We start from the raw sequence: 25687 nt of genomic DNA on the forward strand, positions 1-25687 counted from the left end.
GGAATTGTTTTGGGTTGAGATACGTCTCTAGAGAGACGACACTGGAGTGGACACAGGTCCAGGGCTTTCTCCTGCTCTAAGGGACAGACAACTGCCCCTAGAGTGGCTCAGTGGTCCAGTGGAGTGAAGACCTAAAGTCCCTCTGGGAACCCCCAAATCAGCCAGGAGACTTCCCAGGTTCCTGGCCCTCAGAGCAGGCGGGGCCCCTTCCCCACCCCTCAGAGCAAGAGCAGTGGAGAGTGAATTTCCTGTACACCATCTGAGATTCTAAAACCTAGTATCTGCCACGAGGGAGCCATAGATTCATGGCCAGGGTGCCTGCTCAACTCGCTCTTGCTTTCGGCCCTGTTTCTCTCCCGTCCCCTCCCCTTCCCTCTCCCACATCTGCCCGCTGTCATTTAGACTGGGGAGCAGGCTGCGGGGCGCTCCTCCAGCAGAGCCCAGGGTCTACAGTGAAGCCCTGGCAGCCTGTCCCCACCTGGGGGAGTGGCACACTGCAACTCTAGAGAGGCGTGATGTCTCAGGGTGCCTCTGGTCCAGCCTGTTTACTGCACACCTTTTCACTAAATGCCCCCGGGTGCCTGGGCCCATCTGGAGAGCAAGACCCAGCCAGCACAACAAACCGTGATCTCTGCGGGATGGTGCCAGGGCTAAGAACAGGACAGCGGAGCCAGTGATGGGAACTGGACATGCAGGAGGGTACAATTCGCCATCTCAGCAACAAAGACTGGAGGGAGGCGAGTGAGCCCCACAGCTAACAGGGCAGGTGAAGAGCAGGCTACACAAGGCAACCGCCAGGGCACGGCACAAGGCCAGAGGGACCTAAGGAAGCATTTGCAAAACAGCGAAGAGGCAGGGGGCTGAGTGGTATGAGGGAGGGAGTGGGTGGTGGGAGAGATATCCCAAAGGAGGGAAATCCCGTGAGGCCTGGGGCTGGTGCTGAGGAGGGCAGACTCAGACTTGGGGTTCCAACCTGGCTGCCGTGTGCTGCACAGATAACTGGGGTACAATGGGGAGCAGGGCACAGTGATAAGATTGCTGGGGTGATCCTGGCAGAGTGATAGGACCCTGGAAGCCAGCTGTGGAGACAATGAATTCTGCTCATGGCTTCTCAGGGCACATCCCCACCCAGCCCTGGAGAACACCACTGAAAACTTGGTGGCACCATAAGGGCACAAGACACATACCTTCCTTGGCACAGGCCAGCCCGCCGGATCCCCCACCAATCACCAGGAGATCGTAGTCCGGTAGTCCTGCTGGAATAAGGGGAAAAGGCTAAGAAGGACAGGACAAGCCGGGGGCCCCAATCCCAGACGGTAACACAGAATATCCAAAGTGCAAGGAGCCCCATCTGGTTAAAAGTGGCACAGGCCCTTGCCCTAGCCGGCTTGGCTCAGTGGATAGAGTGTCAGCCTGAGGACCAAAGGGTCCCAGGTTCGAGTCCAGTCATGGGCACATACAGGCTCCTCCCTGGCCCTGAGTTCCTCCCTGAAATGCCTTTGGGGCTCACTGTGGTGTCACCTCAGAGGCAGCATGCATCCTCCATTCCCGTGCCCAGCACAGAGGACTGCTCGTCTCTTCTACAAACTACTGACATAGAAGGCAGTCAAAAGACAGCCAAAAAGACATGGAGAAAGGGAATGGAGTGATAGGTGAGGACAGGTGTGTCCTTAGGGATGGCCAGCCTGTGAGAGCTCTAACCCAGGGCCCAAGTTAGGGATACCAAGCGCAGGCAGGGGATCAAAGACTCTGAAGAGGCCTTAAACCGCTGTCAGTTACTCTGATGGCTTCCATGTGAGCCCAGAGCACCAGGAAGAAATCATAGGAAATTATCAGTCCGTGGGTCTGCTACCCAAGGCCAGTGAGCCTCAGAGCCTGGGCCTCTCCGTGAGAAGAGTGCAGCTGTTTTGGCAGCCACTTCAACCTTCCTGGCTGTGGAGACAACACCCAGAGCCCCAGCCCCGCAGGGACCTGAGCTCAGGAGATGCCCCACAGGCCTCAGTCCGGGGCCTGTGCTTCTCAGGGACACAGCAGCTCAAGCCTAGAGGAGGCCCTGGGTTGCAGTTGAGGAAGCCTGGGGAGCAGCCGCCCAGAGCTGTGTCCAGGCACTCGGTCCATGGCCTGCAGGCAGCCTGCCCATGGGGACCCGCAGCGGTGCCCACCAAGCAGCAGGAGGCATCGGAGGGCACCTGAGATGCATGCACAGGTTCTTAGGGATCGAGTGGAGCCACAACTCGGTTCAAGCAGCCAGTCCAAAGTGGACCCAGTTCCAAATGCAACTCAAAGACACTGAAGAGGTCTTCACCTGCTGTCAGTTACTCTGATGGCTTCCATATGAGCCTGGAGAACCCAAAACCAACTGCCGTTGGAGAAGAGCTACCGTCGGATGAGGAGCTCAGGCTAGCTGCCTGTCGGGGTACCAGGGGGAGGCTTTACCCAGTAGAACACCCCTACCTTCCATTGCAGGTGCTCGTCCTTCCTGCCACCACAGCAGGGTCCCCGCTGAGACTCCCTGCCCCAAAGCCCAGCCCCGTGCCCCCCACCCCCTTTATCCGGCCAGCTACCAGGCAGAGGACAGGAAGAGCAACTGGCCAGGTGGAATAGGGGCTTATCTTTAGCGGTTTGCTCTCCCCACTCACTGTGCACACCCAGGAGCCCTCTGAGCCTGATAACCACTTGGAAGAGGCCGGCAGTGGAGCCTTCGGTAAGTGAGAGGAATCTGCCTTTGAACTCATGGGAAGGTTCAGATAGCTTGCTGGGGAGGAGTGACCCTGAAGGACCCCAGAGGGGATGGGGTGGGAGCTGCTCTGCAGAGTCATCTAGAGCAGTGGTCGGCAAACTCATTAGTCAACAGAGCCAAATATCAACAGTACAACGATTGAAATTTCTTTTGAGAGCCAAATTTTTTAAACTTAAACTATATAGGTAGGCACGTGGTTATTAACTTAATTAGGGGACTCCTAAGCTGGCCTTTGCTAAAAACGTCCTCAATCTGATTGAGGTACGTTTGCTGAGGTCGACCCCTTCCGACTCTCCCATCCACATTCGTCTTGTATACTTGTTTCGTCTACCTCCTTTCCAAAAACCGACTTCTGCGCATGGGCCACGAAGTTTCAATCGCACTGTACGTGCGCGCCCGCACGTGGTATTTTGTGGAAGAGCCACACTCAAGGGGCCAAAGAGCCGCATGTGGCTCACGAGCCGCGGTTTGCCGACCACTGCATTAGAGGCACCTGTGCACTCCATGCCCTGGGCTGCCTCACAGCCTCACCCTCCTCACCTCAGCCAGGCCCAGCAGGCAGGGCTGGCCCAGAAAGGTCTGGCCTTGGAGTTCTTAGCCCACTGCCCTTCAATTTTCTGCTCCTCTCTGACCACGGTGCCTGGCACTGGAGCCCAGCATGTGTGGCAAGGCTGAGTGAACAGTGTGCTGCTCTGGGAGGGCAAGTGGCCCCCAGGTGTGCCAGTTCGCTTGGGGCACTACCCTGGGGAGACCCTGGCAGTAAGTGTTAGGGGACAGGGGACACCAGCAGCACTGCCATGCTGGTTCCTGTCCAGGGAATTCATCACAGTCTCCCCACAAGCCTGGACGGAGCAGGCATCCTTCTACTCTGAGACGCTGCAAGGCTGACATGGAGGAGGTTTAACATCTGACCGGGTGTCCTTGTTGGGGGTTGGCCCTGTCTGCTCACCACCACAGCTGGGGGAGGGGTGGGAGGGGGCAGAATTCTTGGGGCACTGCCTCCTGCCTAACTGGAAACTAAAGACGCCTCCCAAGGCCACTGGCGTGACACTCAGCTTAAAAAAAAAAAACCTAACCGTGCCCTAACCGGTTTGGCTCAGTGGATAGAGCGTTGGCCTGCGGACTCAAGGGTCCCGGGTTCAGTTCCGGTCAAGGGCATGTACCTTGATTGTGGGCACATTCCCAGGAGGGGGTGTGGAGGAGGCAGCTGATCGATGTTTCTCTCTTATCGATGTTTCTAACTCTCTACCCCGCTCCCTTCCTCTCTGTAAAAAATCAATAAAATATATTTTAAAAAACAAAAACCTGAACCATAGGGGCAGCTCCTGTTTACAGATCTTTTCCTTGGCTCCCCTGGGATCCCCAAGGCCACAGAGTACACGTTTGCCCAGTTACACGTGCAGTCAGCCCTTGCTCCCCAGCCCACCACCGGCCAAGGGCCACCACTCGATTCCCGCAGCCCCGGGCCGGGGAAGGAGCCCTCACCGGTCCCTGCTCCGGCCCTTGCACACCCCCTACACCCTCCTGAGCAGCCAGCCCCAGCTCGGGACCCTGGGGGCACTTGTGGGTCTGTGATCACGGTCCTGGTTTGGTCAGTGTCCCTCCGTGGCTCCAGGAGGTTGAGCCACAAGTCCTCTCTAGCCCAGGGCGCCTGCAGAGCAGGGCGGACAGCGGGTGCCCAGCCCGCCGGCTCCCCGGCGCCCCTCCCGGACTCCCGCGTGCGCCGGGACTGAGTGAGCACTTGCGGGGTGGGGCGCTAGGGCCTCGGGGAGAGGGGGCGGCCCCTGGGAACCTCGGGCGCCGAGCCGTCCCCCTCCGGGGATCCAGACTTCATCCTGGGCAAGGGGAGGGGGTCCGAGCGCAGGTGCCTCCCCAGCAGCACCCCCTGCACGGCTCCCAGCGGCTCCTCCCTCCGGACGGGGCCTGAGGGCGCCCGGCAGCGGGAGGACGCCCGTCCCAGCCGCCACCGCGACACCCGGGGCCACCCCCGCGTGGGCACCCCGGCCGGACCCGCCCTACCTGCTGCGCCCTGCGCCGCGCCCCGCACCCCGCCCGCCGAGGTCGAGGCCGAGGCCTGCGTCCGCCACCGGAAGCGCCCGCAGACTCCCCGCAGCGCCGCCCGCACGGCCATCGCCATCGCCGCCGTCGCCGCGGGGCCTCGTGGCCGGGCTGCCCGCCGCGCTGCCTGCGCCGCCCCCGGGTCCGCCAGGGCGAGGTGAGTGCGCGCGGCGGCCGCCGGGCGGAGCCGACCTGCCGCGGGGTCCGACCTGGTCCCGCTGGGCCGGGGATCCGGGCCGGGCGGGGGCACTCCGACCTGGGGCGGGGGGGTCTCTGGGCCGGAGTTGGGGATTCGGTTGGAGGGGTGGGGGGGTTCGGACCCGGATGAAGGGGTCCGATCTTGGGGGGCGGGGGGCTCTGGGCAGCCGTTGGGGGAGGGGAACCAGACTTCACCGAGGGCGGGGAGCGCTGTGCTGTGAGTGGGGCAAGATCCGACTTGGGGACAGGGGTCCAGAGTGGGGGGTCCCACTTCCCGTGGGGATCCAGACTCCTGGGGGGGGGGGGCTGCCGCCTGGGGTGGGGGGCTGCCCTGGTGACAGATTGCAGAGTCAGGTCCTGACTCACCCGGAAAAGGTCACCCTCGGCCTCGGAGCTGGATCGGAACCTCGGGGGCGGGATAGAGGGGCTCGGGGTGTCCCCCACAGGCTCTCTCTTGGAGGCCTTGGGGTACCCCAGGCCGTTCCCTTCACGGGAACCGGCTGCCCCACCAGGGAGGCCATGACAGTAGCCCAAGACTCACGCCACCCCTTGAGAATGTAGAGAAAAGGGAAGTTGCCCCAGGCCTGACCTGCTAACTTTTGGGGGTTTCCAGCCAGAGACATCTGTGTCCTTTGCTTGGACTGAGCTGGCCTGGGTGCTATGGGGGTGCTCAGAGGAGCAATTCCTGTGAGGGGGGCCGTGTCACAGATGAACACAGCCAGACACTAGCTCAAGCGGTGAGGACGGGGAACCCAGCTTCAACCACCTGGTTCCTAAGTCAACACTCAACCACTGAGCAGCACGGGTTGGGCGAAAGTGGGTATTTTTAAAAGGGGGAATAAAATGGGGGGGGGGGGGCTTGAGAGAGTTGGGAAAGTGAAAATTACCAAAAGCAGAATGGGGGTTGGTCCACGTGACGCTTACTGGAAAGGGGACCTGGCCCTTGTCGGGTCCACCTCAGGCCAGTCGGTGGGTAGTGTGTGGGTTTTTGACTTTGTGCAGGAAAAATGTTACGAGTCCAGGTGAATTTTAGAGGATGTTGGTTAACGTTGGGGACAGGGAAGCAAGAAAGGGCTGGGGAAGCGAGCCTGGGCTCACCAAGAGGTCAGAGAACAGGGGGCTTTGGGGTTAGGTTTAGGAGGTTTGCCGGGACGAATTGCCACTGACCGTGGTTGCCCTGGTTGTAAGCCTCGTGGGGTCACTTAGAGTTTAGGAGATGCATCCCTGTGGAGAAAGGAGGGGAGGAAGGGACGAAGGCTTGGGTGTGCGAGCACCCGCTGGGACCTTCCTTCCCAGGGGATTTAAAGTCTGGGCATTTAGGGGAGGTCTTAGGAGAGGGTCGCAATAGAATATTCATCCGCTTTATGCTGATGTACCAAAATGAGATTTATTCTCTTAGCCCAGTGGTTCTCAACCTTCCTAATGCCGCGACCCTTTAATACAGTTCCTCATGTTGTGGTGACCCCCAGCCATAAAATTATTTTCGTTGCTACTTCATAACTGTAATTTTGCTACTGTTATGAATCGTCATGTAAATATCTGATATGCAGGATGTATTTTCATTGTTACAAATTGAACATCATTAAAGCATAGTGATGAATCACAAAAACAATATGTAATTATATCTGTGTTTTCAGATGGTCTTAGGCGACCCCTGTGAAAGGGTCGTTCGACCCCCAAAGGGGTCACGACCCACAGGTTGAGAACCGCTGTCTTAACCTCATCTATCCTTGGGTTTGATTAGCAAATGGCACTAACTGGATTTCTGCTGTCTCCCCAAGTAAGGTATTTAAGCTGTTTTCACTCTGGTTGGGAAGAAGTGCAAACCATTGGCTCCTAAGTGTCCATGGTTTAGAGGAGATAGGATTTGCTAGGTGTCTAGAAGCTGCTTGGCACCTAGATTTTCTAGATGGCTGCAACCGGCAGTTGAACCATCCGTCTCAGTTTCCCTCTGCTGCTTGTCCTGGCTTACTAGCTTGCTTAGTGGCACTTGTGGAAGTTAAGTCCCTCCTTCCTACCTCCACCCCTCCCCCCCACACACACACACACAGAGGTGGGGAGACAGCTGTGTCCTCGGTTATTGTCTGGAACAGGCAGGCACCTTAAGGGAGGGATGGGGTCATCCTGGGAATGGATGGATGCAGCCTTGAGCTGTTAGAAACTATGTTAGTATTTGTTCAAATCTTTATAGGCCAAGGTTGAGGCCTCGTTGAGACGAAGGCTCAGAGGAGCCAGGTAGGGTTTGGTCAAGGAGAGAGTCCTTATCAAGTCCTGTTCTCGTCGAAGGAAAGAAGAATTAAACAAAGTCCATTGCCTTTTTGGTCATCTTTTGTTCATTAAGGAATAGCTGAACCATCTGTTGGGATTTGGTAATAGAAGATATTTGCTGGATGGTGCAAGCTATGAGGCATGAAAAAACATGTTTTTATTTATTTTAGAGAAAGAGGAAGGGAGAGGGCGAGAAAGGGAGAGAAACATCATGCAAGAAACATGTATCAGCTGCCTCCTGCACACCCCCTCCTGGAGATTGAGCCTATGACCTGGTGGGGAATTGAACTGGCGACCTTCTGGTACATGGGATGATGCTCAACCAACTGAGCCACACCAGGCCAGGGCATGAGGGACATTGTTATGGAAACAGGAAGCAAAGCAGAGGAACTGACTGTAAACCCAGTTTGTGAGTCCTGCGGGCAGACAGTTGAGAAAAGTTTAGATTTGAGCTGTAAGGGTCTGTAGGTGGTGGAGTGAGGATGGCGGTCGCAAACCAATGGATTTCTGGTGTGTAGTTTGAAAGTTTGTGGTGATGGCCTCCTAGACATCAGTGTCACAGGCAAGGTTATGTCCTGGAGCAGAGCCTGGAAGATGCAGGAGTTCCCAGGGACTTTCCGAGTGGCCCATGCAACAGCCACTCCAGTACAGGGGCTGCCCGTACATGATTTGTTGTGGTGATGAGTTCTTTGAAAAAAATTTTTAATGTATTTTTATTGATTTCAGAGAGAAGAAGGGAGAAAGAGAGAGAGAAACATCAATGATGAGAGCGAACCATTAATCGCCTGCCTCCCGCACGCTTGGGGATTGAGCCCACAACCCGGGTGTGTGTCCTGACCCCGAATTGAATCAGGCCCTCCTGGTTCATGAGTCAGCCTTGACCACTGAGCAACACTGGCCTGGCTTTGAAATTTATTTCAAGTTGTGGGGCTCTTTCAGATCCTGAAGGAAAAGGGGCAGCTGCAACACAACCTGAGTCCCAGTAAGGGTCTGGGCAGTCAAGTTTTAGATGCTAAGTCAGGAGGGAGAGTGTAAAATGGAAGCATCAGTTTGGAGAATTGGAGCCAGATATTGAAGGAAACTAAAAATGATTTAGTAAGGGCTGACAATATGTGTAAGATGGCAGGATCCCGTCTCCTTCCTCTGTAGATGATAAAATCTCGAAGGCAGTGAACAAGACCGGTATCTTCAGGGTGTGTTATTTTTCTCCTTTGAGACATTTATCTCTACAGTCACTTCTTCCTTTTTGATCAAAGATAATCAGAGTTTAAAAAAAAAAAAAGATAACCAGAGTAATTATTCTTGTTTAAAATAATTCTGGTCTCATTAAATTTGGCCCAACTTATATAAGCAACGTCCAAACCTGTAGAGAATTTTTATGAGTTTATTTGAGCCAAACTGCCAAGTGCCCAGAAGCAACTCTCAACGGCTTGAGAAAATGCTCCCGAGAAGGGCAGTTGGGTAGCTTATTTTAGACATTAAAATAAAAGGAAGAGATGTAAGGAGGGTTACATGAAACTCATTAGTGATAGACTAAGGGGGCCAGAGAAAGCAAAACAGGGGTGTGGGAAATCTCTGGGATTAGATATAAAGTAAACCAGAGCCCTGGCTAGTGTGACTCAGTTGGTGGGGGGTCGTCCCGTGCACCGGGAGGTTGGATTCCTGGTCAAGGGCACATGCCCAGGTTGCTGGCTTAATCCCCAGTAGGGGACGTGCAGGAGGCAGCCTATTGATGTTGCACTCTCACATTGATGTTCCTCTCCCTCTCTTTCCTCTCTCTCTCTCTCTCTCTCTCTCTCTCTCTCGAAAAATCAATAAACTATTTTTTAAAAAGTGAATCAGAGAGACACATATTTCCTTTACATGAGTGGTTACAGCACAGTTATAATTAACATTTACAGCACATAAACTCGTGTGGGAAACGAGATAACAATGAGGGCTCCTGTGGTCGGTGCTCTGGTACCCGGAGGGGTCTGAAAAAGAAGATTACTCTGATATTTCAAAGGTATGTTACCTTAAAGGCAAAAAACAAAACCAAAGTAGACAGGCTTGCTCAAGATAAAGACTGACCTTTGTCAAGGAAGCTGCGGGCCTTGACTGCCCGCCAGGACTCACTCTTAGTTAGGAATGTTTATATTCAGACCCTCCTGCATGGTTACTTTTGGTCTCTGAGTCTGCAAGGCCCGCCATACAGGCCTCCCTTGAGCTTGTCAGGTTTAGTACTGGACCACTTTTTCATCCACAAGTGCAGCAAGAATGGTAATTGACCACATAACCTTTGTGGAACTTTTTATGGGCGTCTCAGATTTTTTAAAAAATATATTTTTATCGATTTTAGAGAGGAAGGGAGAGAGAGATAGAGATAGAAACATCAACGATGAGAGAGAATCATCGATCGGCTGTCTCCTGCACACCCCCTTCTGGGGATTGAGCCCGCAACCTGAGCATGTGCCCTTGACTGGAATCGAACCCGGGACCCTCCAGTCCGCAGGGCAACACTCTATCCACTGATCCAAACCAGCTAGGACTCAGATTAGACTTTTAAAAGCCTTTCAAGGCTAGGAAGCCAAGCCAAAAACTTACCATCACACTTCCCCTAGAGATTTGTGTGAATTCTCAAGGTCTCCAAAATACCCTATGGTTCCTGGGCCAGCCAGGAAGTGACCTCTCTTGCTCACCAGAAGACTGGGAACCCTGTTAAGCCAGGTACCAGACCATTTTCTCAAGAGGGCTTTGTGAGGCACTGGCTCCATAAAGTCGACCATAGTTCCTTAAAACTGTCTGTCTGGTCATATCTGATTCTATACATCCTTTTCAAATGATATTCCTTGGTAATATAAACAATGTTTTTAATTATGTCCTGTCACAAAGAGGACAGATTCTTTTTTCTTTTTTTTTTTAAAAAAAGAATATTTTATTGGTTTTTGAAGTGAGGAAGGGAGAGCCCTAGCCGGTTTGGCTCAGTGGATAGAGCGTTGGCCTGCGGACTGAAAGGTCCCAGGTTCGATTCTGGTCAAGGGCATGTACCCTGGTTGCGGGCACATCCCCAGTAGGAGGTGTGCAGGAGGCTGCTGATCGATGTTTCTAACTCTCTATCCCTTTCTCTCTGTAAAAAATCAATAAAATATATTTTTTTAAAAAGAAAGAAAAAGAAAACGCCTGTCAAATAAACCTAATTAATTTAACATCTCTCTTTATAAGGGAAAGAACAAATCCTTTGAGATCTTCCAGGGACCCTCTGTAAAATCCCACAGTCAGTTCGAGATCAAGAAGACTTCATTTAGAATTAGATTTTAGAAAGGGAAAGTTGTCCAACAATGTCAAAAGGTTTGAACCTTTTTCTAAATAGGATCCCAGGTCAATGTGAAACAATACTTAGGTATCTAGTTAACCGAAGTGACAAGAAAAGACTTCAAAAGTAAATATAAGAGCAGACAACTGTAAAATAACGTTGGCTCTTTTTGTAAATAGGATCCCAGGTCATTGCGAAACAATACTTAGTTATCTAGTTAACCAGAGTGACAACAAAAGACTTCAAAAGTAAATATAAGTGCAAACAACTGTGAAATAACCTTGGCTCTTTTGACAGTGAGAAGACTGGGCTGTCCTTAGTAATGACAGGGCGTGAAGTGACAACATGAAGCCCAGAGGATGCAAGGTTTCTGGAGGAAGGGTCAGCATTGGCACAGGAGGAAGGAGGAGCAGAGGTGATGGAAGGGGCGGTCTTACAGGAGCCACTTTGCACAGATCTGCAGTTTCCCAAAGAAGCCACTGAAGTTCCAAATTAGCCTTAGTGAAGTCATGCCAACCAGAAAGGGAGCGGCAGAATTAACACCGAAATGGATGTAGTCAGCCAGGGTGCAAGAAGGGGGTACAGTAGCTGAAAAGCACCCATGGAGGGAGCAGGATCAACTAGAGACCAAGAGGCTTCCCCAGGAGCCAGGAGGGATTTCCTCCAGCCCCGAGGAACCTTCCAGAGGAAATCTGGCTTCTCACCCAGCTTCGGGGCATATACTCAGAATCAGAACCAAAACCTGTCCTCACCGCACACTTCAACATTTGTCGGGAGCACGGGGTCAGAAGTCGAAATCACCACAAGGTGCCAGAATGAATAGCAGAGGAGATAAGACATCTCTCTGGGTGCCGGAGGGCTTGAAAGGAGGAGGACTCACATTCGGTTTCCATAAGGGGACAGGGCTCAACCAGACACCTGCTGGGGTTTTGCTCAGGGTGCCCAAGACCTGCCAGGAAGCTTGCTCCCAGTTCCCCAGCAGAGCAGGCTCTTGGGCTCTGTCATATAGGCGGGCCTGCGGGGCGGATAGCCAACCACCCCTCCCTGGCAGGCATATCCTGTCCCCACCACAGGATCCTGGCCAGCCCACCCGCTTTTGCCCCCAGATTGTCCCTTATATTCTGAGGTCAGACCTTTCTTCTGTCTCCTGCAGCCAAAGGAATGAGTGACATCCTGCCCCTCCCACAGGCGTCCAGAACGAGTGCGAGGCAGAGACTGAGGAGGTGTCGGCAATGCGGGATCTTTGCAAAGGGGCCGAAGGCATTTCTATTGATCTTTTACGGGTTTTTTAAACGAGCCTAGGAACCGGGTCATATAGTTAGTTCATCTTTTTTTATTATTATTATTTCAGAGAGGAAGGGAAAGGGAGAGAGAGAGAGAAACATCGATGATGAGAGAGAATCATTGGTTGGCTGCCTCCTACACGCCCCAAACTGGGGATTGAGCCCGCAACCTGGCAGATGCCCTGACCAGGAGTTGAACCGTGACCTACTGGTGCGTAGGTCGACACTCAACCACTGAGCCATGCTGGCTGGGCAGTTAGTTCATCCTTTTAAAGAATTTTTAAGAGTCTCAGTAACACCCACTGGTGCTTATGTGCAATATATTTATGAAAAGTGTTTCCATTTCCTTGAAGGAAAGATGAGTGTCATCTAGGATGTGCTAAATGTGAAAATGAATACTGACCAGCTGACAAAGTGATAAACTGTCTGGCTACCAAGCACAAAGTACCCCCAACCCCAGCCTCAGGAGCCCGTGGGCCAAGAGGGGCATGCCTGTAGGGCGAATGGAGCACCCCACATGGAGATGTTGGGGGGGGGGAGCCTGGACATTGGTGAAGTTTAACTGCATCAAGCTGGATGTGGCAAAACACTTTTGTCGCAAAGGATTATGGAGTTAAAGTTCCAGGGGTTGATGGCTCTGGGTGTCAGTGACCCATCTGACTGCCCCCTGCCTCTGAGGTGTTGCAGGGAGAATACATAAGAATGGGTTTAGATAAGGAAAGTTTATTGGGGGGTGCGTGCTATTGTGGTTTTGGGAAAGGGCCTGGCCTGCCCCTCGCCATGTCTGTGTTGTCTGAGATGTACGCGGGATGCACACACTGGGCACGTTGAAAGGAAGCATGTGGGGCGGGGGGGGGGGAGGTGCAGATTCTGCTGGGACAGGAAGACCCCTTCTGCTGCCTCCAAGCGGGGAGAGGAGCGTGCACCCTGGAGGCAGGTGCCCTGCTAGGTGCATGCAGCCTGCGGGAGTCTGGATCGGGGGCAGGCAGCAGGAGGCAGAGAGGCATTCCTGAGTGTCTGGGTCCCCCAGGGAGAGGGGGGCTTGGCTGCTCTTCTAGATCCTGCTTCCTAAGGGAATGGCATGTTCCTTCTCTTTTTGGGACAGGGAGTGCCAGAGGCAGGACTGCTTGTGTTACTGGTTTTCCACTGTTTTCTTTTTACTGCAGTAAAATATACGTAACCTAAGACTTACCATTGTAGCATTTCTAAGTGTATAACTCAGTGGCATTGTTGTATAACTATTGCCACTATTTCCAGAACTTTCTCACCATTCCAAAAAGAAACTCTGGCCCTAGCAGGTTTGCCTCAGTGGATAGAGCGTCGGCCTGTGGACTGAAGGGTCCCAGGTTCGATTCCAGTCAAAGGGCACATCCTTCGGTTGCAGACTCGATCCCCAACCCTGGTTGGGGTTCATGTGGGAGGCAACCAATCAGTGTGTCTCTCTCACATTGATTCTTTTTCTCTCTGAGTTTCTCCCCCCCCCCCCCGCCCCCCACTCTTTCTAAAAAAAAAAAAATCAATGGAAAAATATCCTTGGGTGAGGATTAACAACAACAAAAAAAACCCAAAAAGAAACTCTACCCATTCAGCAGTAATTCCAGCTCCCTCCAGCTCCTGGCAACCGCTATTCTACTTTCTGTCTCTATGGATTTGCCTATTCTTTGTCATATAAGTGGAATCATACAATATTTATCCTTTTGTGTCTGGCTTATTTCACTTAGCATAATGTCTTTTTTTTAAAAAATCCTCACCTGAGTTTATGCTGAGAGAAAGGGAGGAGTGGGGAGAGAGAGAGAGAGAGAGAGAGAGAGAGAGAGAGAGAGAGAGAGATTGGTTCCCTTCTGTATGTGCCCTGACCCAGGACTGAAGCCAAAACCTTTTGTGGTGTACGGGACAACACTCCAACCAACTGTGCCACTCTGGCTGGGCACATAATGTCATCAAGGCTCATCTATGGAGTAGCGTCTGTCAGTATTTCATTCAATTTAGTAACTAAATAATATTCCATTGTTTGGATAGACCACATTTTATTTTCCATTCACTCATCTATTGACGGACACTTGGGTTGTTTCTGTGCTTTGGCTATTGTGAATAATGCTGAGCTGTCTCCCGGGAACAGACTGCCCTCACCCTCAGCTCTTTCCAAGGGCAGAGCAGCAGGCACTCAGGTCCCAGGATCCAAAACAAGAGGAGCTCCCGTGTTTAATTTCCCCACAAAGGACTCACAGGGCAAAATCGCAGGTCAGAACATCTGCAAGCTCTGGATGGCTTCCCCTGTGGTGTCTGTGAGATTTTATTTTATTTTTTATTTTTTTTTGAGATTTTTTTTTTAAATTTTTTAATATATATTTTATTGATTTTTTTACAGAGAGGAAGGGAGAGAGATAGAGAGTTAGAAACATCGATGAGAGAGAAACATCAATCAGCCGCCTCCTGCACATCTCCCACTGGGGATGTGCCCGCAACCCAGGTACATGCCCCTGACCGGAATCGAACCTGGGACCCTTCAGTCCGCAGGCCGATGCTCTATCCACTGAGCCAAACCGGTTTCGGCTTGAGATTTTATTTTTAACTGGAGGCCCGATGCACGAAATTAGTGCAAGAGTAGGCCTCCTTGCCCCTGGCTGCCGGCACCAGCTTCCCTCTGGCACCTGGGACCTCGGCTTCCCTCGAAGTCCAGGCTTCGTCCAGAAGGAAGTCCAGTCTCATTAGCATATTACACTTTTATTATTATAGATGGCATGACTCTGTTTCACACTTCCGCCCTTTTGTTCTGCAAAGCTCGGGTGGGCCTGGACTGTTCTCTCCCAGGGCTGGGTGGGTGTGGCCTCGTCCAACGCTGCTGGGCAACGCAGAGCAGTAAGGTTTAGAAACAGGGTGGCCCTGCAATCAGGGAAGGCTACTGGGGTTTAGGAGGGGAGGTGCCCATTGGGAGGTAGTGTGGCCAGTCACCAGTGCTCAGCCGGTGGCCGGGGGCAACGAGTCCCTCTAGGGTTGCTGGAGGACCAGATGAGGTGGGCATGAAGCCCATTCCCCTAGGCACTGCATGGGGGAGGGGGATAGTACCTCAAGTGTCTCCCTGAGCCCCATGCCCCTGGCCCAAGGGGGCCCTGGAAGAGCCAGTGGGAGGTGGGCATGACGGGCGATGAGGAAGCATGACAGCCCTTGCACAGCGGGGCCACTTCTGTCCTGTTTAGAGCTGCCCTGCCTGTCGGGCATGCCACCCGCTCCTTACAGGAAAGGGGAGGGGCTACAGGCCACCCCACAGGTGGGGCCCCTCTCTGCACCCTTCTGCGGAGTTATGGACAGACCTGGAGATAGAGATTTAAAAGCCAGATTCTTACACAATTTGAGTATTAAGGGGATTGAAATGTATAGTCTATGATCTCAGAGTTTGCCAAGTGATTCACTATTTAAGCAGAATGTTCCTTCTTAATTCAGATTTATTTCTAACATTTCCTAGGGTTTTTTAAATACAGAGAATAAAACAAAATGGCCCAGTATCTCACCACCCAAACACACTAGTCATAATAGTAACAATAAATAAAGCAGCACAGGTGTGGCTGGGAAATACTAAGCACGCAGACAGGAGCTCGGTGAGCAGTCCTGGGCATTCAGGTGGCGCAGCCCCCCCCCCCCCCCCCCGCCATTGTTTCCTGTCCTCTGAGCCCTAGAAGAGAGAAACAGTCCTTACCCACCACGCCCTCTCCCTCTGTGATCCCCTCACCTGCGAGGTGTGCCCTGTCCCATGGCGGCCCGGGAACTTCCACAGAAACCAGCCTGATTCACAGTCTGTCAGGCTGTGAGGCCCAGGGTCACCCCAATCTGCTGCCAAGACCTGCTCCTGTTTCCCGTGTCCGCTCGGGGCTCCTGGCCTCCTTCTGTGAGCTTCGTATTTGCTGCCTTAACTCATCTTTTTCTCCCTGATTGGTAGGTGCTCTTTGTAACTAGCCCTTGGTCTTATATGTCACTTCTAAATTGAAAATCGCTCTCCTGGGAAATAGACCTTGAGCAGAGTGGTTCATTCATTTCTCCTGCTTTTCATAAGGCACGGGTGCACGTGCCCTCATAACCCGGCGGGCCAGCGAGGACCAGAGGGACTGTCCCTTCTCTCCTGGGCTGTCTCTGCCTCTCTGAGGCCTTCTGTGCTCTTTCCCCCGAGGAGGGAAGGTAGAGAGCAAGACTGGCTTCCAGGGTGGGCCCAGATAGCTGGACCCTGGCCATTTTCAAGTTACAGTTTCCATTGGTGATTATCTCAAGGCAGAAGAACTCCCCAGCCCTGGCCGGTTTGGCTCAGTGGATAGAGCGTCAGCCTGCGGACTGAAGGGTCCCGGGTTCGAGTCCAGTCAAGGGCACGTGCCCAGGTTGCGTGTAGATCTCCAGTGGGGGTTGTGCTGGGAAATCTGCCCTGTAGGTCGGGGTGGTGCTGGGAGCAGGGGTGTGGAGCGAGGATTCGGGCCCATTGGTTGCGCAGACTTGGACCTGCTGAGCACGTGTCCGCTCAGCCTTGTGTAAATAGGCCACGTGGCCTGAGAGAACCTAGAGACCTGGTGTCCACGCCGCCCCGGGCGGAGTCTCGGCCGTCACGTTCATTCTCCGCTGTCCCGCAGCCCGCTCTTCCTCATGGTCCAGGGCACTGGGGTTTGGAGCCATCAGCTGTTCTTGAGGGGGCCTCCCCTCCTAGACCCTCAGCCTGCCTGCTCGCCGGGGTGCGCCTTTCCAAGTGGAAGCCAGGATTCCAAGGGCCTTTCCTATGAGTGACCAGCCCCTGGGGAAGCTTCCCATAATCCTCTTTCTTTCGTCCTTTAACATGGTGAGGTCTCCAGCCTGAAATCCGAGCACGCACCCTGAACACTTGGAGATCTCGGCGCTAACCCAGCCTTGCCCTGTCTCCAGGGGCCCTGGCCCAGCTCCATGTGGCTGGCTCCTGACCTACTTGCCTGAGGGGTGGCAAGCCAGGGCAGGCCCTCAGGCACTTGTAGCAGCAGATACAGCTGGCACCTCTCGCTTACACTGGGGTGCAGGTGGCAGGGCTGGCCTTCCTTGTCCAGAGATAGCCTCGAGCCCTGGCCTGTGTGGCTCAGTTGGTTGGGCGTCCCATGCACCAAAAGGTTGCCAGTTCGATTCCTGGTCAGGTCACATGCCTGGGTGGCTGGCTCAGTCCCCCGGCAGGAGACATGCAGGAGGCAGCCTATTGATGTTTCGCTCTCACATCAATGTTTCTCTCGCTCTCTCGTTCCCTTTCTCTTAATAAAAAAATCTTCAAAAGGAAAAAAAAAAAAAAGGAGATAGACTCGCCCCCTGTGCCTGGCCTGAGGACTGCCTATGTCCTTATTTGGAAACTCAAAGAACTACATGAGATCCCAGACTATTCTGAGTGGGCACCCACGTGGGCTGAACATAGAACAGGACTCCCCTGTGCCAGCCGTGCCCCCCTTAGGTCCCAGGCTGTCTGGGAACGTGCCCAGAGAGGGAGACTGTGACGAGTAGGCCCAGGCAGGACTGTCAGACACACACCTGGCAGTCTGCCTGAGGATTCGGCCTTAGCCGGAAGCTCTTAGCAGGGGGATTGGGCCTGTGCTCCCCTGGCACTGGGGCACTTGGTTGACCTCTTGAACCTTGGGCCCCCACCAGCACAAGGGGGACCATGGTAGGGTTGTAGGTGGGCAGTGGGAAGGCGTGAACAGCAGTTGGTGTTAGACTGGTGGGGTCAGACCAAACCTGGGTTCAGCAACCTCAGTACTTGGGTTCTGGCTAGGAAAGAATTCAGAGCAAGACCCCAACTGTAAGAGAACATTTGTTTGGCAAATCACAGGGGTAGAAGTCATTCCTAGAAGAAATGGGCTTAGGAATCGAGTTGTGGACATAAAAGAAGGGCCCTTGAAGCTTGGGAATGAGGAGCTAATGGGAAAGTGCCTGGGGCAGGGAGGTGGGGAGGAGGAGGGAACAGGGTTGCTCCTGGGAGGGGGAGTTCACGGGTCCTCCATCCTAAGGGTTTTAAGGGCTGCAATTTTAGGGGAGATCCCAGGAGAAGATCTTAATACAGTGGTTCTCAACCTCGGCTGGGAATCTTTTTAAAATCCTGATTTCTGGGCCTCATCCCCCCGGAAATTCTGTTTCTTTGTTATGGGGTGGGGCCACAACATTAGTAACAAAGGAACAGAATTTCCGGAGGATGAGGCCCAGAAATCAGGATTTTAAAAAGATCCCCAGGTGATTCTAATGTGCAGCCAAGGTTGAGAACCACTGTCTTAATAGCATATTCAGTAGCTTTCCAGGGTGTCCACTCAGTGGTCTCCACTGATGGATTGGCCGGCACCAGGGCGGGGGTCATTATTCCCTGCAGCTGGTCCTGAGGTCAGCCATGGCTGGTTCCGTTGCTTCTCTGGGCCCGGAGCGGAAATACAACCGAGGCCTAGATGTTAGCTCTAGGGAGGAAAGGTCAGGGGGTCCAAACCTCAGGACCAGGGTCTGCTAGGGGAGAAAAGGTCACCCTGGGGGCGAGGTCCCACCCTACAATTGGTTGGCCCTTGCTCTGCTCATGTCTAACTGCCTGCAGCAGTAGCACCAACAAAGTGAGGAGAGGAGCCAGGAGGGCGGGTCTGCACTAACTTAGGGGAACTTGAGCCCCCAGCTGGCTTCAGGACTGCCTGGCCAGCCACAAGGCACTGCAGCCGGCCACCTCCCCTTGACTCCCTCCTCCTTCTTTCTCCTCCTCCCCCGCCCACCCCTGCCCTGTGTCAGATGCTGGAGACTCCACCCCTGCTGGTGGTGGCCTTCTTACTGTGCCTGTCACTGCTGGGGCTGCTGTTCTTCCTGCGACGCAGCGGCTTGCTTCTCATCTGCTGGAACGAGTTCGTCTTGCAGCCCATCTACAGCCTGCTCATGGGTGACAGCAAGGAGCAGCGCATCCTGCGCCACGTGCTGCAGCACGCCGTGGCCGGGGACCCGGAGAGCGTGCTGGAGGCCATCGACACCTACTGCTCGCAGAAGGAGTGGGCCATGAACGTGGGCGACAAGAAAGGTGGGTGGCCTGGCCAGCAGGTACTGAATATAGGAAGGGGGACCCCAGGCCAGGCAGCACAGCCCATACAGGAGGGGCCTACTATCACCCCATTTCTTGCGTGTTGGGGTGGGTGCTCATCTGGAGCCCTGGGGGCCCGAGCCACCTGTCCAGCCAGGGGTCAAGGCTGTGCAGAGACCCTAACGCCCCACATCACTGTCCCCGTGGGGAGGGAGGGACATTCGATAAACCACTCAGGAGGCCACTGTGTGGGGTCCCCTCCTGGCCACAGACCAACAGCCAGTATTAGAGGGGACAGCAGTGGCTCCATGCAGGCCTTGTTCTCACACGCCATCCCTCAGAGCCCGGCTGGTGCAGGGTGGGCAGTGGGTTCCTGCGTGTCCCTGCCAGGCATGAGGGTGCACAGAGCTCCTTGGACTCTGCCCAGCCCAGGCACTGGCTGCCTCCTGACCTTTGACTCCAGCGTGGGGCACAGGAGTGTGCTGTGTTGCATGCCCTGAAGTCCAGCCCTGAGGACAAACGTGACAGCTACTGTGTGGCTCCAGGGAGCTAGGAAGGCCCTGAGTGAGGCCCCTGTGGGGGGAGCGGGGAGGGGGGAGGGGGGGGGGAGGTTTCCACAGAGGGCAGCTCTGGGTTAAGGCCAGTATAGTCAGCCAGGGAACATGGAAAGAGAAGGGCCAGTGTGTGGAAAGGCAGAGGCCCAAGGTACCATGGGAGCTTGGGGGGGCTGTACAGTGGGATGGGGCCTTGGGGGAGGGCTGGGGCCAGGCATTGGGAGAGGCTGTCACTTAGTCAGAAGGAACCGACCAGGACTGGGAGTGGGTTTCTCCTGCCTGCACTCACCCCTGCCCACCCCTGAAGGCCAGATCGTGGACGCAGTGGTGCGGGAGCAGCGCCCCTCCGTGTTGCTGGAGCTGGGGGCTTACTGCGGCTACTCGGCCGTTCGGATGGGCCGCCTGCTGGCACCCGGCGCCCGCCTGCTCACCATCGAGCTCAATCCTGACTACGCCGCCATCACCCAGCAGATGCTGGACTTCGCCGGCCTGCAGGACAGGGTGCGACACCTCCCCCGGTGACAGATGTGGACACTGACAGGCCAGGTGTGGGTGGGTGGGAGGGGGAGGCCTGGGGCCTGCCCCGCATGGTTCCAGACCACACTTACCCCGCTGCAGCCAGGCCTCAGGGCCTCCTGGGCCGGGTTTCACGGGCCTCCAGCAGCTCCGTGAGGGCGCCTTACTGCCCATTCCTCAGAGCAGGAAACCTCCGCAGAGGGAGGGGCAGAGTGGAGACTGTGTCCCCAGAACCGCAGAGAAACTGTTGGTGGGCTTGCCTGGGCATCCGGGTGGGGCGGGCTCTTTGACCCCCGTGGGCACAGGCACTGATGGAGTGCTGTTGCAGGTAACCGTGGTCGTGGGGGCATCCCAGGACATCATCCCGCAGCTGAAGAAGAAATATGACGTGGACACGCTGGACATGGTCTTCCTGGACCACTGGAAGGACCGGTACCTGCCGGACACGCTCCTCCTGGAGGTGAGCTGTGCCGCCACCCAGTCGGGATGCGCTGGCTGCCGGCACGGGCTGCCCAGCCGGTGGGCCTCAGCCTCTGAAGAGCCAAGTGCTCCAGCGAAGCCCTGACAAGGGGGGGCCGGGGGCCACAGGTGGCTCCTACTGGCCGCTGGGGGTCAGGGAGCTCCAAGGACTGCAGGAGGCCTGGGGCAGGACGGAGACCAGGAAAGGGTTCTGGCAGCCTGTGCCAGGGCAGCAGGTGGGGAGCTCATGGACCAGATGGTCTGATCCAAAAGGGCACCGGGCAGAGGAGGCAGGAGGGAAGCAGCCTGGTGGCCGTGCTGGCTCTCCCAGCTGGACGGTGCTGGTCAGGGAACTCAGCGTCTCCTGCCCTTCTTCCTGGGGCTCCTTGCTTTGCACCCCCACATGCCTCCACCGCCAGACTGTCCCAGCCCTCAGTGCCAGCTGCTCAGCCCGCACAAAGTGGTGACCAGTGGTTGCCTGGTCAGGAGGATGGAGCTTGGGGCCTGTAATGAGTTGACATATGGCGCTTTATATTGATGCCCACTGCATTGGCCTTCATGGTTGGTCAAGAGGACTCTTAGAAGCACCTTAGAAGACTCTTAGAAGCACTCTGTCCCACCCCAGCCTCCCTGCCCAAGGGCCAGCCTGGCGCTGTCCCATGTTATCTGTCCCATGCTCACCCACCTCGGCTCCCCCACAGGGTGGACACTCTGCCCAGTGCAGGGACTGGGAGCACAGGAGCCACGGCTGAAGACTGGGCAACACCTGGAACCCAGTGGTTCCGGTGGGTGCGAAAGGGCTTTGAGTGTTCCAGGTGTGGGCCGATTGGGGCAGAGGGCCAGAGCTGTGTGTGGAGGGCCTCACATGGCACATGGGCGGGGGCACAAGAGCTCCTAGCACATGAGGGGGAGGTTAGTGTCCAGGAAAGATCCCTGTTGGGCGTGTAGAGAGTGGGAGGGGTGGCTGTGAGGAGGGGGTGCAGATGTCCCGAACCTCAGGGAGGCAGGGAGTGCTGGTGGTGGGAAGGGAGGGGACCCTGGACTAGAAGTTGGACGGGTCCTGTGTTGGCTAAGACATGCGGACAATGCGGAGATGACGAGGAGACGCGGGGTGGGGGGGAGGGCAGCGGAGGGGAACATGCCTGAGCCTGGGGAGGTCCACCAGGCAGAGGGGCGAGAGCCTGGGAATCGGGTATTAAGGGCAGAAACCAGGTGGCCAGCCCAGCGGGGCCTGTGTCACAGGGCGTGGGGAGGATTCCAGCAGCCTGGGTGTGGTGATGAATACAGGGAGGGGCCTGCATTTACCGAAGAGCAGCAAATACTGCCTTTCGGTAACTAGGAGACTGATCGTTTTCTCAGTGCTTCTTGTTCAAGGCTGGTAATTCTCCCAAAAGCAGTGGTTCTCAACCTTGGCTGCACATTAGAATCACCTGGGAATCTTTTTAAAATCCTGATTTCTGGGCCTCATCCTCCGGAAATTCTGTTTCTTTGTTATGGGGTGGGGCCACAACATTAGTAACAAAGAAACAGAATTTCCGGAGGATGAGGCCCAGAAATCAGGATTTTAAAAAGATTCCCAGGTGATTCTAATGTGCAGCCAAGGTTGACAACCACGGCTCAAAAGAGAAGCCACGAATGGGACCAGCTGTACTTTTCCAGCGTGTCTGCCGCCCCACACCTGTGGCTCTGCAGGCCCCTGGCTCGTGCGGGGCAGGGCCAGCTGCCCCTCCACTCCGCTGGGAATAAGGGGCAGGGGAGGCGCGGGGGGGGGGGGGGGTTGTCTGTTCAAAGTTGGAGGCCACTTGGCACCTGGGTGTCTCCACGGGGCCGCTTGAGGTGTCCTCACAACATGGCAGCTGGCTTCCCCCAAAGCCAGAGGTGAGAGAGCAAGAGACAGACAGACAGACAGACAGACAGACAGAAGGAGGGGCTGGGTGCCGAGTGTGACCTCGTCTGGAAGCCACGCGCTGTGGCTTCTGCCTTCTCTGTGTTAGAAGCCAGTCCCTGAGCCCGGCCCACATCCACCCCTTGAAGGTCTGTGACCTGTGGACACAGTTTCAATCACCTCACACCTGGCACCCTGTGCTCACACCACTTCCTCCCCGGCAGCTGGCACAACCGGCTTGCTCAGCCTCTGAGCTTCTGGCCAGAAGTCTCCAGGGGTCTGTGTCCTGTCGGAGGCTGGCGTCTGGGAAGAGGCAGTGCAGGCCCCGTGTCTTCCCCCTCATGGCCAGCCTCCTCCGGGATGGCTGGGCCCCAGCAACCTCCACAGGTGGCCAAGTTTCCTCCTTCCGCTCGCTCTCTCCCGGTTAACCGGGTGGTTTTCAGTGCCAGTGGTGCCCTGAGTCCTTCAGCAGGACCCTTCGAGGCTGGAGCCCCTGCTCCCAGCTCACTTTGTGCACTTCCTGCCCCCCCTGAGCTGCCCTTCTGGGGCCTGGGCCAGGGGCGCCTCCCCCCGGGGTGCTCTTTTTTCGGTCTTTTTAGGCAATGTTGCTAAAAGTTCTGTTCCTTCTCTTTTTTAAGAGAAAACTCTCTATGATTCATAATGATACATTCTGTTCAAATCCTGTCTCGTGGGTTGCCCCAGCCTCGTGACCTCACACTTGCGTGTTTTCCTGAGCTCTGGCTGGAGGGCCCTCGGCTTCCCCCACAGCCCACAGGCTGGAGGGAACCGCTGCCACCACCAGGAGGGCGGGGACCCCAGTCAGACTCCGCCCTAGGGCACAGCCCTGGAGGGGTGCAGAGTTAGTCCGATTTTCAGTCACTTGGAGATGCCCCACGTCTGTGGTCCTGTGGGCAGTTTCAGACACACCTGGGGTCACTTGCTTTCCGTGTTTGGATTGCTTTTCCTTTTTTAACTGTTATGATTATGTAAAAAAGTTCTGTGCTTCCAAAGTCAAATCCAGGAGACAAGGCAACCCTTATCCTAGTCCACCTGTCCCCCAAGGTAAACATTCCCCCTTATCCTAGTCCACCTGTCCCCCAAGGTAAACATTCCCCCTTAGGCTTCCCATTCTGTTGTTCCCTGTAACCGAAGCAGCCCTCCCTCGGCTGTGAGCGCTGGAGGACCTAGGCTGTGTCCAGCTGCCCCTCCTTCCTTCTGCAGAGCCAGGCCCGGCACGCCAGCTGGCTGCCCAGGGCCCGGGGGCTGATGGGATGGGGCATGTCGAATGCTGGGGCTTGGGGATGTCCAAAGCGAATCCCTGAGGGGCAGGCTTGTGGGTGGGGAGATGTGCCTCTCCCCTGCCCCCCTAGCACTGCAGGGTCATCCTGGTCAGGCCAGCTTGCACCTCCAGGGACCACCCCAAGAGCCACACACAGGGGCACCAGGCGTTTTTCCCGCTTGGAGAAGCTGCATTTTCTTGGCACTGGGTGATGAGGGACCCACTGGCTTTAGCACTGTGACCCAAATCCCCGCCCCATCATCACCTCCAGTCATCTTGCTAGCATTTAGTGAGCTCCTGTTGTGTACTGAACACTGTCCTAGGGGCCAAGGATGCAGATGTGAACGGAGGAAAAGATCCTCAGAGCTGATGTGCTAGAGGTGGGACCTGCACTCAGCACAGCCCTTTCTTGCAGGGGACATGCTGGGGAGGAGGGCTGCAGAGAGCCTCTTGTGACCCCGGGAGGTGAGGGGGCTCACCCAGGGGTCAGGCCAGCATATGGAGCCTCCACCCGGTCAGGGGCACCTGTCCTGGTTTGGAGCAAACTTGATGGGAACCCGTGACCTTCCCCCCCTCCAACTGTCTTGCCCCCTGCAGGAGTGCGGCCTGTTACGCAAGGGGACGGTGTTGCTGGCTGACAACGTCATCTGCCCAGGAACGCCGGAGTTTCTGGCGCACGTGCGTGGGAGCAGCCGCTTTGACTGCACACACTTCTCCTCCTTCCTGGAGTACTCCCAGGCCGTGGATGGTCTGGAGAAGGCCGTCTACATGGGCCCGGACAGCCCAGCGCGGCCTTGACCGAGGCTGCTCTGGGGCACTCGCCAAGCCTGGTCAGGAAGGTCATGATGGGCATGCTGCCGCCAACCCTGCTTCTGCAGTTCTGGGGTCTGTCCTCAGTGCCACACACTGGAGGCCTGCGAGGCCACGGCCAGCCACACTGGCCCCTCTGCACATGGCTCCAGGCTGTCACACACCAACCCACCCCAGAGCAACCCGCTCACCATGCACAATCCCTGCAATCAGTCTGGAAAGTTATCTGTGAATACCAAGTCAGGGTCAGGTGGTGCCCATGGCTCACTCACCCCACCAGCATGCCAGTAGGGTTTCTTACACGGACAGGCCCTGACCCAGCAAAGGGGAAAGTGGGGAACATCTGGAAACTTGGGCTGTGCACTCACAGTCTGTCCTCGAGCTTGGCAGTCACCAGGTGGCAGCAGTGCCTCAGTGCTGGCACTGTGACCAACAACACATCGCACCTCTGATTCCTCATTTTCTCTTCTCCTTTTTAAGAAGGAAATGCAACTTCACTAAAACGGGCCGATTTTTAACAATTTTATATATTGATATCATGACTAAAAGATACTAAAATGGTAATTAAAGATCTACGTATTTCGATATAAGAGGTCAACTTTGTTTTTTTTCAACCACTGCGCTGCTCTTTCCTTCCCCTGGCGCCCTCCGTGTTGGCACCAAACACACAGCGCTCCCCTTGACTGGATGCCAATGTTGCCCATGCGCCCGGGGGCTCCCAGCACTGCTCCTCCACTGTCCAGGCCAGGAGCCTGTCACAGCCCCACCTGGACAGCTGCAGGCTGTGTCACCTGGGAAACCAGAACAGGGCAGCTGGCCACCCTTCATCTCTGGCCAAGCAGGTGTTGGGGAATGGAGGCCTCAGCCTGCAGCAGAGCCAGGCATGGCCTCCAGCACCTGGTCCCTCGGGGCCCCTGGTGGCACTAAGTGTAGGCACCTCCCCAGGCCCACTCAGCCTTGTGTATGGAAGAGACAACAGGCTCAGACCAGGCTGCACAGCTGGTGAGCAATGAGGTAGAGTTGATCTGTAGCCACTAAACCCACAGCTGCCTCCAGCCCCAGCCCTGTCCCTCCAATCCCAACCCCCAGATGGCTTGGACCTCTGGTCAGCTCAGGGTAGCATCCTGTCCTGGATGAGCCCCTCTGCCCAGGACACCACGCTGGGGCTCAGGGCCCAGCCAACCACCAGGAGCAAGCCCACCCCTCTCTGTATGTAGCAAGGGGATCGCAGCAAGTCTGAGAGAATGTGTGTGGGAACCACCCAGGGGCCTGAGAGCTGAGATCCCTCTGGACCCCTGGGGCCACCCTCCCCCCCTCGCCC

General features: G+C 55.5%; 2 protein-coding genes across 3 annotated transcripts in view; one reads left to right on the top strand and one right to left on the bottom strand.

The window, feature by feature from the left end:
- The window catches only part of TXNRD2 (thioredoxin reductase 2), a 44974-nt gene extending 40087 nt beyond the window's left edge, over positions 1–4887 (bottom strand). Inside the window, exons 1-2 of one of the 2 annotated variants that reach the window (XM_081113929.1) lie at positions 4760–4887; positions 1188–1256 (exon numbers count right to left, since the gene is read on the bottom strand). In XM_081113929.1, coding sequence (XP_080970055.1) covers positions 1188–1256; positions 4760–4877 — 187 coding nt within the window. In that variant the 5' untranslated portion in view covers positions 4878–4887. Of the gene's footprint in view, positions 1–1187; positions 1257–2454; positions 2514–4759 lie in introns of those variants that run through there. The other variant, XM_081113930.1, reaches the window with a different exon arrangement.
- COMT (catechol-O-methyltransferase) lies at positions 4509–24961 on the top strand. The gene is made up of 5 exons (XM_081113931.1): positions 4509–4955; positions 18584–18863; positions 19725–19918; positions 20262–20393; positions 24154–24961. The coding sequence occupies exons 2-5, from the start codon at positions 18584–18586 to the stop codon at positions 24352–24354; spliced, it is 807 nt and encodes a 268-aa protein (XP_080970057.1). The 5' UTR covers positions 4509–4955; the 3' UTR covers positions 24355–24961.
- The last annotated feature ends 726 nt before the right edge of the window (positions 24962–25687 follow it).

The sequence above is a fragment of the Myotis nattereri genome (genome assembly GCF_964212035.1).
Source record: "Myotis nattereri genome assembly, chromosome: 19".
NCBI lineage: Eukaryota > Metazoa > Chordata > Mammalia > Chiroptera > Vespertilionidae > Myotis > Myotis nattereri.